Consider the following 17,228-nt stretch of genomic DNA (forward strand, 5'->3'; position numbering starts at 1 on the left):
GAAGTTAAACAGGGTTGGTCCCGGCTGCTGCATGGATGGGTGACAGTCTGGATGCTTTGTGTTTTCTTAGTTTAAAATATCTCATAACACACTAACAAAACACAAGGCATGAACATTATTTTCTTTAAACCATTCTACTCTCTGTCCTTGATGGTTTTGCACTCAGAGACACTTTTTTTGCCTTTTGCTGAACTGCATTCTGGTATTTGTAGTCTCCCAGTCAAGATGAGGGGAATAATGCCATAACTGTACACTTTTTGCCTAACATAGTTCTATATGGATTGATATACAAATAAAATATCATATCATATCATAGCCCGGAAAGATAGAACAGATACTAGCTCACTGATATTCATATTGATATTTTATTTCTATCGCGCTCATACACAAATGTTTCAGAGCGCGACAAGGCAAGGCAAGGGGAACGGGAGAACAGAAATAACAATCTTACTAGGCCCAGTGACATTGAGAATGCCCAAGTGCATGGTAGAGGGGGAGGGGGAGAAGTGCATGGAAGGGGGGACAAAAAGGAGAGTGCGAAGCGAGGAGGAAAAAAAACATAAATAATAATAATAATAAATTAATAAATAAAAAGGCAGCAAACAGTGGGAGTGCAGCCAACATGTGGCACGTGCTGGGCTTAAGGCAGCAGGCTGGGCAGGTCTGATAAGTGCAGTAAGAAAAAAAGGGGGGGGGCTGTATGGGTACAGATACAGACCCCAGTGCAAGGGGTGGCCCGGAGGCAGTGCTTGAGGATGGCAAGAGGAGCAGGTACCTGGGCCCAGAGGAAAGAGGGTGGCCAGGTTCATGGTGCTGAGGGAGAGTAGAATCAGCAGGGGAGAGGTGGGGGGGAGGCAGAAGCAAAGAGGAAGGTCTTGAGATGCTTCCGGAACCAGAGATGTTTCTCCTCAAGTTTTAGAGTGGCAGGGAGGCTGTGCCAGAGGGAGGCTCCGGGCAAAGACAGAGATCTACCCCCAGCTCGTTTCTTTGAGAAACGACTGACCCTTAGGGAGTTAGAGGTAGAGGAGCGGAGTGCTCGAGATGGGAGGTAATTGCGGAGGGATAGCTGGAGGTATGTTGAACCAAGGCCCCAGAAAGCCTTGTGGACAATGCAGAGGGTTTTCAATATAATCCTTGCATCCACTGGGAGGCAATGGAGAGATTTCAGAGCTGGAGAGATACGATCCCAGGGCTTGAGGCCAAGGACAAGTCTCGCAGTCCTGTTCTGGATAAGTTGCAAAGGGCAGAGAGTAGAGGCAGGTAGATTAAGAAAGAGGCTGTTGCAATAGTCTAACCTAGAGAGAACCAGAGCTTGGGGGACAGTGAGCCCCTGGGGGAATGAGAGGAAAGGAAGAGTACCTCTGAGGAGGTGCAGTAGGAAGTTTGACTTTTTGATACATCAGCGATGTGGGCGGACAAAGAGAGTGTGGAATCAAAGGTTCTTGGCATCGCAAGTGGGGATAGGAGGAGGGCCAAGGGAGGCCGGCCAAAGAGTGAGGGAAAAGGAAGGTGATGGTGTGCCGATGAGAAGGATCTCAGTCTTGCTGGCATTCAGACAAAGATCATTGGCGGCACACCAATCTTGAATGGCAGTTAGGCAATTGGTGATGAGAGAGGTGGAGGAGGTGGCCGAGGGCAGCCTGATAATGAGTTGAGTGTCATCAGCGTAGCACTGGAAGTTTTAGCAGAGGATGGCAATACAGCGGGCGAGAGTTGCTAGGTATTGGTTGAAAAGCCACGGTGAGAGGTTAGACTCCTGGGGAACACCACAGGTGGAGAGGAAGATAGATGATAGGAAGGACCCAAGTTGGACCTGGGAGGGTCGATCAGAGGGGAAAGAGGTCAGTCAGGCCAGAGCCTGATCGGTGATGCCCAGGCTATCAAGGAGACGGTTGAGCAGGATGGTATGGTTGACTGTGTCGAAGGCAGAGGAGAGGTCGAGTGGGATGAGGACAGAGGGAATGCTAGAGTCAAGGTTGGAAAGCAGATCTTCACAGATATTCAGGAGAGCAGTTTCTGTGCTTCTGCCGGATCTGAAGCCAGACAGTTGGTCATGGAGACAGCCAACAGAATCAGAATGAAGGATTAGCTGAGAGATGGACAGTTTTTCAAGGAGTTTGCCCAAGAAGGGAGTAATGGAAATTGGGCGATAGTTGGCCGGACAAGAGGGATCAGCTGTGGGCTTCTTGAGGAGAGGATGCACAAGGGAATGCTTAAGAGGGGAGGGGAAGAATCCTGAGGCAAATGAGTGGTTGCAGAAGTCGGCAAGGGCTGGAGCGAGGGTATCAATGTGGTCCTTGATAGTTTTAGAGGAACAGGGATGAACCTGTTTTGACAATTTCATAGACCAGACTTTTCTAGTGACCTCATCAGGGGAGAAAAGAGGAAAGGAAGAGAAGAAGGGTGAGGGGATGGCTGGAAGAGGGTCAGTGAGTACAGATGGAGAGTGGAGAGGAGAGGGAGGGGAGGAGTGGGTGGAAAAGATGTCCTGGGTTTTTGAGATAAAGTCAGAGGCCAGGGCATTGCAAAGAGCCTGAGAGGCAAGGGAAGGGGTAGAGACTGCAGCACGGTTGGCCAGCTCCTTGCAGATTTTAAAGAGTTCGGCCGAGCTGTTAGATGCGGCAGAGACACAGGCTTGAATGTGGACTCTGGACTGAAATAAACCACTGGTAAAAATATTTAAGAAATAGCCAGAAACCTTTAAGTGCAGCATCGCAGACCAGCAAATGCAAACAGAGAATTGTCAGATTATGCCTGACGGGCATAATCCAGTGTCAGGCCGAGCAAATGTTCCCTAGAATAAGGAGGAGCCAACAAGAGTAACTCCGGCCTTGAAGCTGGCTCTGATCTTTCTCAAGGGCCCCAAGACACTTCACCCAAACAGCACCAAAAAAGTAACTAATGTACCTACTTTTGTAAGCCAAATGGTAAGTGGGAGAATCCGGGGAAACGCGATACTTGAAGAAGTGATGCATGGAGAAGTAAATAGTTGTGGGGCCACACACAATAGTGGCACAATCCATGCGTGAAAATCTTTGATCAAAACTGAAGAAAGTCCGGATGAAATGAGAAAGGACAGAAGTAAAGACAATCCATTTGCCATTCCAAGACTGAGGAGCATCTTGGTAACAATTTTCAAAAAGATTCCAATACTTTACTTCTTCTCATCCCAATATATAGAGTATGTCCGTTTTCCACAAAGAAATCAACCACACATTGTGGAAGAAGTATTGAAATCCTAGGTTGGGGCTAAGGCCCTGATAGAAGCTAGTTCTGAGTTGAAGAGAGTGGGGATCACAATGTCAGATTACACAATTGAACTGAACACTAAGGGACAAATAGAAGAAATTGACCAAGAAGAAAGGTTTGGAGAATGACTAGGCACAAGCAGAGTATATGAAAGGCAATGGATCTGCTGCCGAAGAAAGAAGTAAAAACAAAAAGGAAAGAGGTGTCATAAAATCACAGATATGCCCCTTATTACCATAAATAATCACCCAAATTCTTCTGAATGTGGGCTTACTAATGTGTCTCTCTAGCGCAAGATGAATTGAGTGTGCTTTCCTGGAATATGTGAGCATCGAGCTCCTTTAGAGACCCAGATGTTTGGAATTCTGTATTTGGTGATTCTAATTTAATACTCCTACAGGAAACATGGCTAATGAAGGATATGGGGGTGGATGGTTTCTCCTCTTTGGCACAATTGGCCTCAAGAGAGAGGGGAGGTCGAACATCAGGTGGTCTGATGACTGCCATTAATAACTCACTTATATCTGAGTCTTTTCGTATTAGCAATGAATTACCTGGAACTCTAGCCATAGGCATTGTAATCAAAAATTAAACATCCCCCCTAAAGGTTGCTGTCATAAATATATACTGGAACCCCGTTAGTACGATTCAAATGTTATTCCTTCAACACCTAATGTCAGTATTGATGCATATTGAAAATACACATGAAGACATCAAATTGCTTATTGCTGGTGACTTTAACTCACAATGCCTCTCAAGAGAAATGCAAGGTGTAACACAAAAAGTGAGCCAAACGACCAGCAGAGGAAAATGGTGGAATAACTTCATGATTGACTGGACCTTGACAATGGCAAATGGGAATATTGATGGTGACATACCTGCGTCATTCACCTGGCAGCAGGGTCTAAAGGGCTCCATTATTGATTATCTGTTTATGTAAAATGTTCTATTTTAAGTTTGTCAGTTTCCAGATACGACAGCAGATGGCTAGTGCACACAACATGCGTGTAACCAAATTTGAATTTCTGTCTAGAAAGAAAACAAGTATTTATTTGGATGAACTAGCTGTCAATGAAGGGAAAAACCTAATCAGAAAGTTTAGTAGAAATGGTCTCACTCTAAATCAGAAGATAAAATATCTGTGAGAGACCGCCCCTGATCTGGAAATAAACAAACTGTGCTCACTGAGGTATTTAGCAGAATTCCTCTGCAAGCTAGATCCTCTGAGATTAGGAGGTATAAAAAAACTCTGCAAGCACAATCATATGTTTGATGAAGATGCATCAAAAAGGAAAAGGTCCCTTACGAAATCTATATGGTCCCTCAAATGGGAAACCACACATATCAAGAGCATACAGTTAAGTTGAGAGCTCTGAAAACGAACTATAGGAACTGGTCCAGAAGCCAAAGACAATTATATCTTCAGAAAGATGGGGAACCTATGCTTAACTCCAGCACAGTGATTCAAGACATTTTTGGACACTAATAAAACATTGACATGCCCCACAAGGTTTATTGTAAGGGAATGTCGTCACAGAGTCTGCCTGCCTGGCGCCTTTGTTTAGTGACCTCTATAAAAAAAAACTCAGAAGAAATGTTTGTAATTGAAAGAGATTGTCGGTGGCATGTAAGCACAACCATAGACCATAGACGATATAGTATATCTGATTAATAAATCCACATCCTCACGAGCAGCCGTCTCCAATGGCCTCACTAATCAGATTTTGAAGGCCGATAAAGAGATATATGGGCCACAATTCTAAACACATTATTTGAGAAAATACTAAAACAAAAACGATTTCCAGAATCATGGAAGCATGCTGTCGTCATCCCAATTTACAAGAAGGGCGATCGGGCTGATCCCAAAAACTATCGCCTGATCGCTCTTTTAGATACTGACAGCAAGATCTTTGGTAGGCTTGTTCTGAGGGAGCTAGAAACATGGGCTGAAACCAATGGTATCCTGACCAAACACCAGTTAGGTTTGCGAAAGGGACTGTCCACCTCAGTAAATGGTTTATTTATTACAGCTTTCTCTGTTAGATCTTGGGAAAAGGTGGGACCCACCTTATATGGAGCCTGGGTTGATCTTGCACAAGCGTTTGATACTATGGAGAACGCTTGTGGAATAAACTCAAATCTTGGGGAATACCGATGCCTCTTCTATCCATCATAGTCTCGCTCTATGAGAATCCCAAGCAGCAGGTGCGATTGAATTTGGAAGGACACCTCACTGACTATATTATCACAAAGAGAGGTGTACGATAGGGATGCATCATATCATCCCTCTACTTAAATGTATATCTTACAGACTTGGGAAAGTCACTGTATCATCTACCCGTAATACTCCTCAATTGGGGGAGAGAGACTAAATTGGATTGCGGATGCAGACTATTTGGTTCTTTTGGATTACACGCCAGTCAATCTCCAAAGGATGTTGAATGGTCTAGAAACATATGCAACCCTAAATGATCTCTCTAAATGTGTGATACAGTGTGACTTCCTCATGTTTTAGGTTTTCACATTTTGTAGCTGTAAGGGTGTAGTAGACAGAAGCAGACACAATGGTGGCATGTTTCTGGTCATTTTCTATTTGCAGAATTGGAAAACCTACCTACCCCTATTTCTATGAGGGTTTTCCCTCCCTCTAAAATAATACTAAAGGGTCTGTCAGAATGTCAGTCAAAATTATACTCCATTGCCCTGTGTCACAACTTACTTCTATTCCTCACACTATAACTAAAGGATACACTAACAGAAAGTTCAGTCTTCAGGAGAATGTCTCCCTTTTCCTGTTGCCAGGATAGCATCCAGAAGCATGCTCTCTTGCAAATCAGAATGCCAGGGTGAATGCCTCCCTTCCCCTGGCTTGCGCATTCACACAGCCCTTGTCCAAGGTTCACCTCCAGGAGAAAGGCTCCCTTCTTCTGGTGTAGTTCTATACAATTTCCAATAAAGCCAAGGGGAATGACTCCCTTCCTCTGGCGTTGCCCTTATCACCACTCCTAGTTCGGTACCAGGAGAATGATTTCCTTTTCCTAGCATTATTATGCAGAGTTCTTTTTCACAGCTTTCAGCTTGGTGTACACATGTACACATTGCTACTAAGGTTTATTGTTAGCAAAGTCCCAGATCTTGTTGGGTGTCCCAGACCCTTCTCTGGCGGTCAGTGGTTCTCTCCTTGCCACTGTGATGAGGAGGAGTTCCGCTAATGCTTTCTTTCTCAATGTTGCGGTCCCAAACCCTTCTTTGATGGCCAGTGGTCTCCTCGTTACCACTGAACCGGGGAAGATTTCCTTGGATGCTCTCTTTCTCACTCTTGGGGTCCCAGACCCTTCTCTGGTGGCCAGTGGGGTCCCTGTTACCACTGCACTGAGGAAGATTTACTTTGATGCTTTCTTTCCCACTCTTGGGGTCCCAGACCCTTCTTTGATGGCCAGTGGTCTCCTCATAACCACTGCACCAAGGAAGGTTTCCTCCGATGCTCACGTTCTTACTCTTGGGGTCCCAGACCTTCTCTGGTGGCCAGTGGGTTCCTTGTTATGACTGCACTGAGGAAGATTTCATCTGATGCTTTCTTTCTCTTCTCACTCTTGGGGTCCCAGACACTTCTCTGGGGACCAGTGGGTTATCTGTTACCACTCTGCCGAGGAAGATTTCCTCTGATGCTTTTCTTTTGACTCTTGGGGTCCCAGACCCTTTTCTGGCATAGCTCAGTATCTGGCCCCCTATTAGCAGGCTTAAGGAGAATCTCTGGCATCAGCCTCTCTGATGCCTCTCTGTCCGCCCTGGGTCTCCCATACCTCCCGTTACCTTGTATGGGATCCTGGTATGTCACTGGGGCTTCCTGGGACTGCGGGTCTCTTCTGTGGCTTTGGTGGTCCATTGCTTTTGCTGCCTCAGTTGTGCAGTACCTATACAGTCTCTCCCTCGGCTTTGCTCTCCTTCCTGGTCTCTCCCCCGCGGTTCGCTCCAACAGAACCCTTGATGGACTCCCATGGCACCTTGCTGGCGTTCTCCGTTCTCTGGTCGTCTGACATCGTTCAAATCTCCCGCACTGGTCTGACTCCACCTCTGCTGCTTCTTTCGACTAGACCTGATACTGACGAGTTTGACACGGCTCGGTTTGAAACATTTGACAATCCATTGTCTATTGTTTTACATTGTAGCAAGTTCCTCCCCGGCAGAATAAAGCAGTGCTTTGTTCCTTTTGACAGCATAATATTACTGCCACAGGGCCACCTCCTAACAGTACTTGGACATTCAGTATTCTTCATGTTTCCCCTGATCTTCTTTGTCTTAATATTTTCAGGTGCAGTTAGGCTGCTAAAATAATGCATGACTCTATCCTCTGGGCTAGGTAGGTTTGGGGGTGTGACATGATCTAAGGGCCTGTACCCTAAGTGGTCGCCCTCAACCCCAAGGGGGAAGTCCCTCCCCATGAGGTCCCCCCTCATTATACCACCCGTAGGGGGACTATTGGGTAGCGGCTGCACCTACCTAGCCTCATGGGAAGGTGCATCCCCCTGGGGAGAAGTGACAACACCTAGTGATTCGTCACGTAGGCCTTTTGTGAACTTTACCATGATTAACTCAGTTGCTCTATGATTAGAAATTCCTAACACTTTGCAGATGTATATGTCTTTTTATGTTTCTCTATTAGAGTCTGCTCATAAATTGTCACTATCTGTGGATACCCCTTCTTCCGTTTTGGTGAATGTTACCCAGAATGTGAAATAGTGTAGAATGTGCTGTGGCATCTAGTATATGCAATTGATTGGGCAGGTTATGGTTCTGCAGATGACAAATGGAAATGTTACATTTTCTAGGAAACAGTCACCAAAGGCCCTCTATGCACTGAAGACTCTTAGGAAACAGCGTACTGTCATCGGCTCATCAGGTTTTGCATCTACAAGAGACAAACGCCAACCTAATGGAACATGCGCTGACTGGCAATTATAGAGTCCTTTCTCATTTCTTAGAACAGGGTAGATGGTGGTGGGGCCAGGGGAGTAGGAGATAAGTTTGCCTTTGAGTTGCAAGGATGCCATTAGATTATCCCCTTTCTAAGATGGCAGCCATAGCGATGGGTGGGTTCAGATGACTTCAGAAGTAGCTTGTATGTCTGGTGCAATAGTGGTAGGGCTAGTTATAAGCAGGCTTTGAGCAGCCAGTGTTTTGCATGGCAAACCATGTCCCTTTATCACCCCCACTCCTTTTCATGTTCATTCTTATTTGGCTCCTGTTCTTCATGTTCTGCATCATCCTACGGGTTTCTCTCTACCCCCCCTCTTCTACCTATGCGAGGTGCTAAGCATTTCTGCTTCCTGTATTACCTCCTTTTTCCATCACATGTTGCCTCTTGTACCATGGACTAGTGAATGGGTAAACCATGTTCTTTACTGTCTGCATTTGTTAATTCCTACGTGAAGGATTTGTTTCTCTAGTAAACTGTGTTCTCATACATGTTTTGTTTGTGTTTTGTTTCGAAGGGTCCTGTTGCAGCTTTCTCTGTTCAGTTCTCTGTCCCCTCTTGATCCCAAAGATGCGTTAGTGATCCCAAAGATGCGTTAGTTATACTTGGTACTGATCTCATTTTGCTAAGTGATATTGAAGCTTTATTTCCACAACTCACTAGTGAATATGTCTATATCACTGCAACCTGACACCAAGCATGGACTCTGCCTCCGCCTTTCAGGCAATCTTTCAAATAGGAGATAAGAATATGAGAAGGGGCTTCTGTTAACAGAGGACCCTCTCCATCCATCCATCCATTCTCACATTGCCCAAAAGTGAAACAGGCCTTGGTGAGCAATAAGAGGGTAATTGGGATACCCAAGTGTAACGCTGACTGAGGTTAATGGCAAATCTATTGGGGGAAATTCTTGAGTATAACATTATTGAATGCATATTTGTTAACATGTAAACAGGCTGTTATGTACGCCCGGAAAGGAAGTGAAAAAGGTCAGATGCCACATTCAGCCCACGCTAAAGTGACTAATCACCCTCCATTAGATAATAAATAATTCAGGAAAACATACAGCATCTGAGAAGGATTACTGGGCAAATTGGTCTCTCAAAGTTACTGACGCAACATCGATCTGAGACTATTGCAACGGTTTGAGAAGAGACAGACTGAAGCCTTTTTAAGACTGCTAATAACACCTGCAGCTGAGATTCATTTCCATTGTATTATTTATTTTGTAGCTGGGTTTATCCCAATGCTGATCGCAGCTTTATTGTTATAAGATCTGTCGATGAAAAGAGATTTTTTCAAGAAGGTCTGTAAGCTTGCATGAGATGTTTCAATATGAAAGAGTGGCTCAGGGCTCAATAATGCCATTTTATTCTCTGATACAATGTTTTATAATCCATGAAATGGGGTCGATATCCAAGAAAGGATACGATTTCGATTGAGGGACCTATATAAATCATATGATACTATGTGCAATTGTTAGTCCTTAAGAAGTATAAATGATTCCGCAGAAGGAACCTATGAAGTTGCAAGTTAGGACATAAAATGATGAGCATACCTGTGCAGCCTTGACAAACTCCACAATGATTTCTGAGGTGTTGTCCGTGCTTCGAGCTACAACTGCGTGAGCAGGGACTCGTGCTAAGTGGCAATTTGTGTACTCGGCTATCGATTTCCTGGTGTTATCAACACAGAGTAGTTCATAATTTTTGGCCACTTCCTCTGGGAATAAAAAAAAAACATGAGGTTAGGCATACAGGTGACCTTTTGCATTATTTATGCTACCTTCTAACTTTGAAGTAGAATTCTACCAAGATAGTGTAATCCATGTGACTTCATCCTTTGGCTCTTCAAATCGTTTGAACTACAATTCTCATCAACCCTACCCAGGACACTCAATGGTGAGGGATCCAAGGAGTCGTAGGTCAAAACTTTCAGAGAGCTGCAGGGTGCAAACTTCTGGTGTAATTCATGGGTACGCAATTTATAAAGCAACCATTAAAAGGGAACCTGTTCAGCGTACGATTGACATCTTTGTCACTAAAACCGCATATATTATAACACACAAGGGTGACCCAAGAAATTTCCCATTAAAGATTTTCCGCTTTGATTGTGAGACCTTTTGCTAAACTATCAGTGTCCCTAAGGGAAGGAGTAAACTCTCCCTGGGAACCCAACATGGCCCTAGGGAGTGGTGTTGCGCCACCTATCTAACAGGGATGGAGAGATATATCCCTCCACTAAACTCAAACCAGTTGTCCTTCCAGCAAGCCGCTCAGTACAGACTTATTTAAAAATACAAAAAACGATTTGAAAACAAAAAAAGGAAATTTGTCGCAGGACCAACCCATCTAGCATTTAAGAGGGGATTTTCCTTGTGTGTCCATGTGATTTGTCCACAGAATAATGAGTGTACTTGCAAACAGTCACTTGCGACGATGCCCATACAAGCACAGACTAAAAAATTGTACCTCTATAGCATATATCAAAAAAGGATATCCACCGAGCAGGTCCATAGAAAGTGTTCGAGACACAGGACTCTGTTGAAAATATTGATGTTTTGTATGTGCAAGGCAATGCAGAATTTACAGTCTACTGGTGTTGGACTCTTTAATTTACAAAAGGTCCATTTGAAGTGAAGTTAGTAGAGACCCGGGCTCATTGTTTACCACAGTGTCCATTCAAGGGGAAGCTCAAGGACAGAACAGGCACTTAGGGATCCAGGCAAAGGGCCTCATACAGAGTAGACTCCATGACCACTACGGGCTACTTGCAAAGAGATGCTTCCTGGAGCACAGCCACTCTGGTGCTTGAAAGAACCAATCGCAGAGAAGATGACAGAGAGCAAGCTCTCACATAGGCCCATGCTCCTTGATGCCAACGGGTCACTTCAAAGAGCAGCTCATGTATCACCACGCCCTGATGCCTATTGTTTCTTTCATGTGGCAGCATGTCAGTAGGTTGCTACTAATGGCAAAAATGTCTGTATGTATTCTAGTCCAGGACCCTGCTGTTGGTGCCAAACCACCTTCTTTCAACAAAGCCGATGGTTTGGCTGCATGTGGGGCCTGGGGAGGAAGTGGCATAAGCACATTCACACTGACAAATCGATAAACTGAGGTGAACCTATTGTATTTGGTGACCTGGCAATATTCATCATAACAAAGAGCAGATAAATCAAGGGGATCATAACATATTTAAATTAAGGAAAGGTACATCCTAGAATGACTTGTCCAGTTCAAATTCAATGTCCTATTTGTATGACCTCTCACCAGTTCTCTTGATTTTGCCTCCTGTAACATGGGTGCCCTATTCCCATGCTTAAGTGTGCTGGACAACTGTCGTAAACACATGCCAAGTTATATATAAAAAAAATAAACCATCCAACACACCAGCACATGGCGGGGCTCCATCGGGTTAGGAATCAATGCATGTTAATATCCTCTTTTAAGAACGCCTCTGTGGATAACTGAGTAAGTTTGCATGTGATGTATTAGGATATTCATTATCATTACAAAAGATGGGTTTGCATATTAGCGGGTTATGGAGACCATGCTATCTGGGACCTGCCAGATGTATTGAAAATAACTCTTTTAAATGGCATAGCAAGCAGCTGCTAAAAGGAGCATTGACGGCTGAAATCAGAGGCCAGTTTAGCAATTAGTGTAGGCTGATGAACAAGCTCTGGGTGAAAGGACCCAGATTAGATTTTTTGTTTAGGTGCACAACGTGCGCTTGAAATGATTTGAATCTCAAATCAAGGTGTTACTTTTCGATTTCGCTTCAATGTCCTTAAAGTCAAACAACGCTTGTTTTATGCACTGTGACATCTGGTTTACGTTTGCTTGCTTTCCATGAGTTTGTTGATGATGACTCCTGGTTGTGGTTTGTTGTGAGGATCATCTGAGCTATATTTCCAATCTGGGAAATTATCTGGGTTTGTTTAAATAATTAAAATAAGCGCTGATGTTGCCAGTACCTACCTGGAACTGTTGTATGTTTCACAAAAGCAACATCCCCGCCTCCTTCTTTCAGGCATCTACAAAATGAGAATATATTTAGTTGTTAAATCTTACATTTAAAACACATAATCTCCTTCCCTCATGAACCCTTGAGCCTCACTTGGAAGCTTACATAATACAATTAAAAAGATGTATTCTTGCTGAAATAGGACACATCCTTCCTCCAGCATGCCACATGCCTCTCCCAGGCTTGTGTCTGAAACGGTTTATGTGTGTTTGACCGTCTGCCTCTTCGAGAAAAGAAAACAGCCCGCATGAGATCAGTTTTCAGAGGTTCAAACACACTCACACCAATCCCCCACCCCCATCTCCCACTTACCTGTTCGCTCGCCACCTAGTTGACTGCAGCCCTGTGGCGTCAGATCCGTCCCTCAAACTCGGGTCAGATCTGACACTGCAGGGCCCCTTTTTATTTATTTTTTTCTTCAGTCCCCAGCCTCCAATATTGAGGAAGCGGGGGACACCCCTGTAACCCCCCAGGCTAATACATACCGATCATAGGCACGGGGGACACCCCCACAACCCCTGCTCCACATGTTCAGTATCTTTTATCCAATTTGTATGTTTTTAATCGGTCAAATGGTACAGGCCAAATTAGGTCAAACGTACCATTCGGCCAAATCAAAACTAACACATTTCCTAATACCTCTCAAAAAACATGCTGTAATGTACTTTTTGTATTTTAGTTCATCTTTACAATATGGGTAGAGAAAGGTCATCACAACACCATAGCATTGAAGCGCATAGCAAATGCTGGCAACACTATGTATATCTTAGTTTAACGCCTCCATGTGTTTGCTGCGTGAGCTTGAACCTATGCCCTTGCCATGGTAAGATGGTCTGGTCTGTGGTCCAGCAGTCATGGAAATGGAATTCTCTGGCCCTTTGAATATTTTCTGCCATATCCTCTTCTGTGCCAATCCATTACTTGGGCAGGGGAGTGGGGCTTATTCTTCTGCTGATTGTCACTAATAGGGCTGTGACTTTTGCTAACCTAGTTCCTGGCCCCATGCTTGGGAGAGAAATCTTATGTTGCTGCCAAGGTCTTCCGGGTTCCTCACTGCTGCCACACTTCCGGTCCTGAGGGCTCGAGTACAAAAGTCCTAAACCGTGTCATCTGATTTAGCATCCTTGTCATAGTTTGTGTTTGTATCTTTTGGTTTACAGGCTTTTCTCTACCAAGCTATAATCCTAGTGGCTACCAATGATGTCAGTGTGACAACTGAGAAAACATATACTTTTCAAGGTAAGGGTCACACCGTGTACCCTATTTCTCAGTATGTGTAGCTGTCTGCAATGCGCCCCACTGCTTGATGTCAGCTTTAATACATTTTAGGGACAACATCAGAGCAGTACTCTGCCTATAAGAGCTCCCTAGCTATCTCTGTTCCAAATTCTGCGTGGGATCCTGTGTCCAGAACTTTATTTCTTTTGAAGATTGTGTATGATACTAACATGGTCATAACTGATCACGACTGCTTGAGTTGGGAATTTCCAGGTGCTGCTCAGGTCAAGACCTGAAGAGGCCAGTAGCAATGAATATCTGGATTCAGTCAGGGCTGAAAACACATCTCTCCTGCTACTATTAATTCCTGAACCCGTGATCATTCACGAGCTGCAGCGCTATTTCCCAGCGGACTACTATAATCAGCAAAGTTGATGATGACTGTGGGGCTCACTTGTGCCCTCTGAACGGCCTCTCGAGGTATAAACCCAGCTGCTGAATGCTAAAGCGGTGCTTGCCTGCTCAGTAGCAGGTAAGCGCCGCTTTACCCATGTTGATTCCTGTTACCCATGGCCATTCACGAGCTGCAACGCTATTTCCAAGTTGATTACAAGATCCAGCAAGGAGGCGTGACTGTGGGGCTCACATGTCGCCATCACGCCATGGACATGATTTTACCAAAATGCCAGGGGTAGCGGAAGTTGCAACACATGACCCTTAACCTCTGATGACATCACAGGATGAGATGTCACTTAACCCCACCCCAAGTAACATCAGGGGACATCACGGAAGTGATGAAACACGATTTTCACCCCTTGACAAAACAGGAAGTGGCGTCACATAGACTTCTTCCTCACTACACTAAGAAAAATATGGTTATGATATCACTGTAATATGATATACATTTCATACAAGAATGGATCATCATAGCTTAATATCAGTGTGTATGGGCCCATATGACCAAATTAATGTGGATGTAAGCAGCCGTCCAACACAACAACCTGGACTATTCTACATCACTCGGGCTAAGATGCAAACAAACAGAGCATCTTGAAGAGGCCTAAACCCCAAAGCGCAGATATCCAGTGCCTGCCAAGTGTCTGGCTATAGACTGGAAACAGAAACTGACCAACACAAGTCCAACCAGAAAAACAATGGTCCGGAGGGAAGCCCACATCTGTGCCAGAGGTTATGAATGATTTGAAACCTTCCAGCCATCACCTTTCTGTTTTGCTTATTTGGAAATCAACCCACAGTTTCTTTTGTTAGATGGGAGATAGAGGGGAAGGATGTGTTGCAGGTCACAGTAATTGCAGGTTTTTTAAATTTTAAATTTAAACAGCAGCAGCAGCTCCACGACATCACCTTTCGAAAAGCCTGCTGGTCCTACAGACCTAGGCTACTCCTCACGCTAACGACCAATGAGGCTGAAATATGTCGAGGGATGCATGTGGCCGTGTGCAGAAGGGATGTGACCTAACAGTTCGGGGCTGGATTTCCAGTTGTGGGGGTGTGACCAATCCTGTTTTGCATATGGTCTTTCCCCTCCTGTAGTGGCTTGGCAGGCAGTACAATGGTCTGGGGCGTTGCCCAGAGCTGTGCCAGTGGTTATGGATGATTTGAAACCTTCCAGCTATCACCTTTCTGTTTTGCTCATTTGGTAAGTAACCACATTTCTTTTTGTTAGAAGGGAAACAGAGGGGACATGTTGGAGGATGTGTTTCAGGTCACAGTGATTGCAGGGTTTTTTATTTTTAAATGTAAGAAGCAGCTCCACGACATCACCCCTAGAAAAGCCTGCATGGCCTAGAGACCTGGGCTATTCCTCACTCCTGACGCACAATGAGTCTGGAACATGTATGGGCATGTGTTTTTATGTATTTATTGGACATTTGTATGGTGCCTATACACAAGTGTTTCCATGCGCCACAAGACAAGTTGGGGGCAGAACATGGGAAAGAAGTAGAACAACAAAAACGGTTATATTGGCCTTCTGACAATCCTACCGTGCAAGTACAAGACAAGGTCGTAAGTGCAGGGGGGTGGAGTGAGGAGTACAGGGCGGTAGAGGGAGAAGTGTAGGAGTGGGGTGCCCAAAGGGGGGTGGGTGGGCAAGTGCTGGGGGGACCAAGGTGGCAAGTGCCAGGGGAAAGAGAGGGGGAAGGGAGGATGAGTGCAGTGGATAAGAGAACCAGGTTAGGGCTAGTCCGGGGAAGGGAGCCTGAGGGCAAGTGCTGGCAAGGGATGCTGGGGGGACTGGTAGCGGGGTGGTCTGGCCCCTGTATGACTCTGAAGGGACCAGGCCCCATGCAAAGCACCAGAGGGAGCGTTAGCATGGGAGGGGTAGAGCGTAGCAGGGGGGTCTGGCCCCTGTGTAACTCTGAAGGGACCAGGCCCCAGTAGAAGCACCAGAGGGAACGTTAGCACGGGAGGGGGAGAGCGTAGCAGGGGGACAAAAGGGAATTCTTGAGAAGATTCAGGAACTTAAGAAGATCTGGCTCAAGTCTCAGGGTGGCAGAGATGCTATTCCAGAGGGAGGAACCAGCTGAGTAAGGGGTTATACCTCCCACTCTCTGCTTGGAGAATACGTTTGACCTGTAGAGAGCTGGAGCCAGAGGACCAAAGGCCTCTTGCAGGGAGGTATTTAGGGAGGGAAAGCTGGATGTAGACAGGTCCCAGACAGCCATGCGAATGATGCAAAGGGTCTTGAATTTCATCCATGCGGTCACTGGGAGGCAGTGGAGAAATTTGAGGGCTTGAGAGATGTGGTCCCTGGGCTTGAGTCCAAGGATCTCTTAGTCCTATCTATTCTGAATTAGTTGAAGGGGTTGAAGGGAGGAAAGAGGCAGATTTAGAAAGAGGCTGTTGCAGTAGTCCAGCCTAGAGAAAACCAGGGCTCTGGAGAGGTTGAGCTCCTGGGGAAGGTAAGGAAAGGTAAAATGCCCCTGAGGAGGTGGAGCTGAAAGTTGGACTTCTTGGAAAGGTCTGTGATGGGTGAAGAGAAAGAGAGAGAGAGGAGTCAAAGATGATCCCAGGGTTTTTTGCCTCACAAGTGGGTGAGGGGAGGGGTCCAGAGAGTGGGGAGGAAACAAGTAACAGGCATCTCAATGAGAAGGATCTCCATCTTACTGGCATTAAGGGAAATATCATTAGCGAGAACCATGCCTGAACAGCAGCCAGGCAGTCAGTCATGATGGAGAAGGGGGCGGAGTTAGAGGATTGCAGCTTGAAGGAGAGCTGTGTGTCATTTTCATAACACTGGAATTGAGGGCAGAAGGTGGAGATCAGGTAGACTAGCGGGACCAGATAGATGTTGAAGAGCCATGGCGATAGGATAGGGCCCTGAGGAATGCCACAGGTAGAGAGTGAGGTGGAGGAGAGAAAGGGACCCATTTTCACTTGGAAGGGTCTGTTTGAAAGGAAGGAGGTCAGCCATGCCTGTGCCCTGTCCGTGATGCCTAGGGTATCATGGAGACGGTTTATGAGGATGGAGTGGTTGACTGTGTCAAAGGCAGAAGAAAGATCGAGGAGGATCAGAACAGGATCAGAACAGAGGGAGTGTTTGATTCCAGGGTAGAGAGCAGGTCTTCGCGGGTGTTTAGGAGAGTAGTTGTCATGCTTCTGGATGCCCTGAAACCAGACTGGTGTTCATGGTGGCAGCCTGCCATTTCAGTGTGGAGGTTCAGTGGAGGGATGATCAGCTTCTCCATGGGATTGCCCAGAAAAGGGGTGATAGAGATAGGGCGATAATTAGCAG

At 45.5% G+C, this 17,228-nt stretch overlaps 1 protein-coding gene across 1 annotated transcript in view; it reads right to left on the bottom strand.

Annotated features, from left to right (window-relative positions):
- Positions 1-17,228, bottom strand: part of LOC138491524 (serotransferrin-A-like) — a 658,259-nt gene that overhangs the window by 377,798 nt on the left and 263,233 nt on the right. Inside the window, exons 6-7 of the mRNA XM_069618062.1 lie at positions 12,208-12,263; positions 9,783-9,946 (exon numbers count right to left, since the gene is read on the bottom strand). Of these exons, the coding sequence (XP_069474163.1) occupies positions 9,783-9,946; positions 12,208-12,263 (220 nt within the window). The remainder of the gene's footprint in view (positions 1-9,782; positions 9,947-12,207; positions 12,264-17,228) is intronic.

The sequence above is a fragment of the Ambystoma mexicanum genome, chromosome 10 (genome assembly GCF_040938575.1).
Source record: "Ambystoma mexicanum isolate Mex_15411 chromosome 10, UKY_AmexF1_1, whole genome shotgun sequence".
NCBI classification, from domain to species: Eukaryota; Metazoa; Chordata; class Amphibia; order Caudata; family Ambystomatidae; genus Ambystoma; species Ambystoma mexicanum.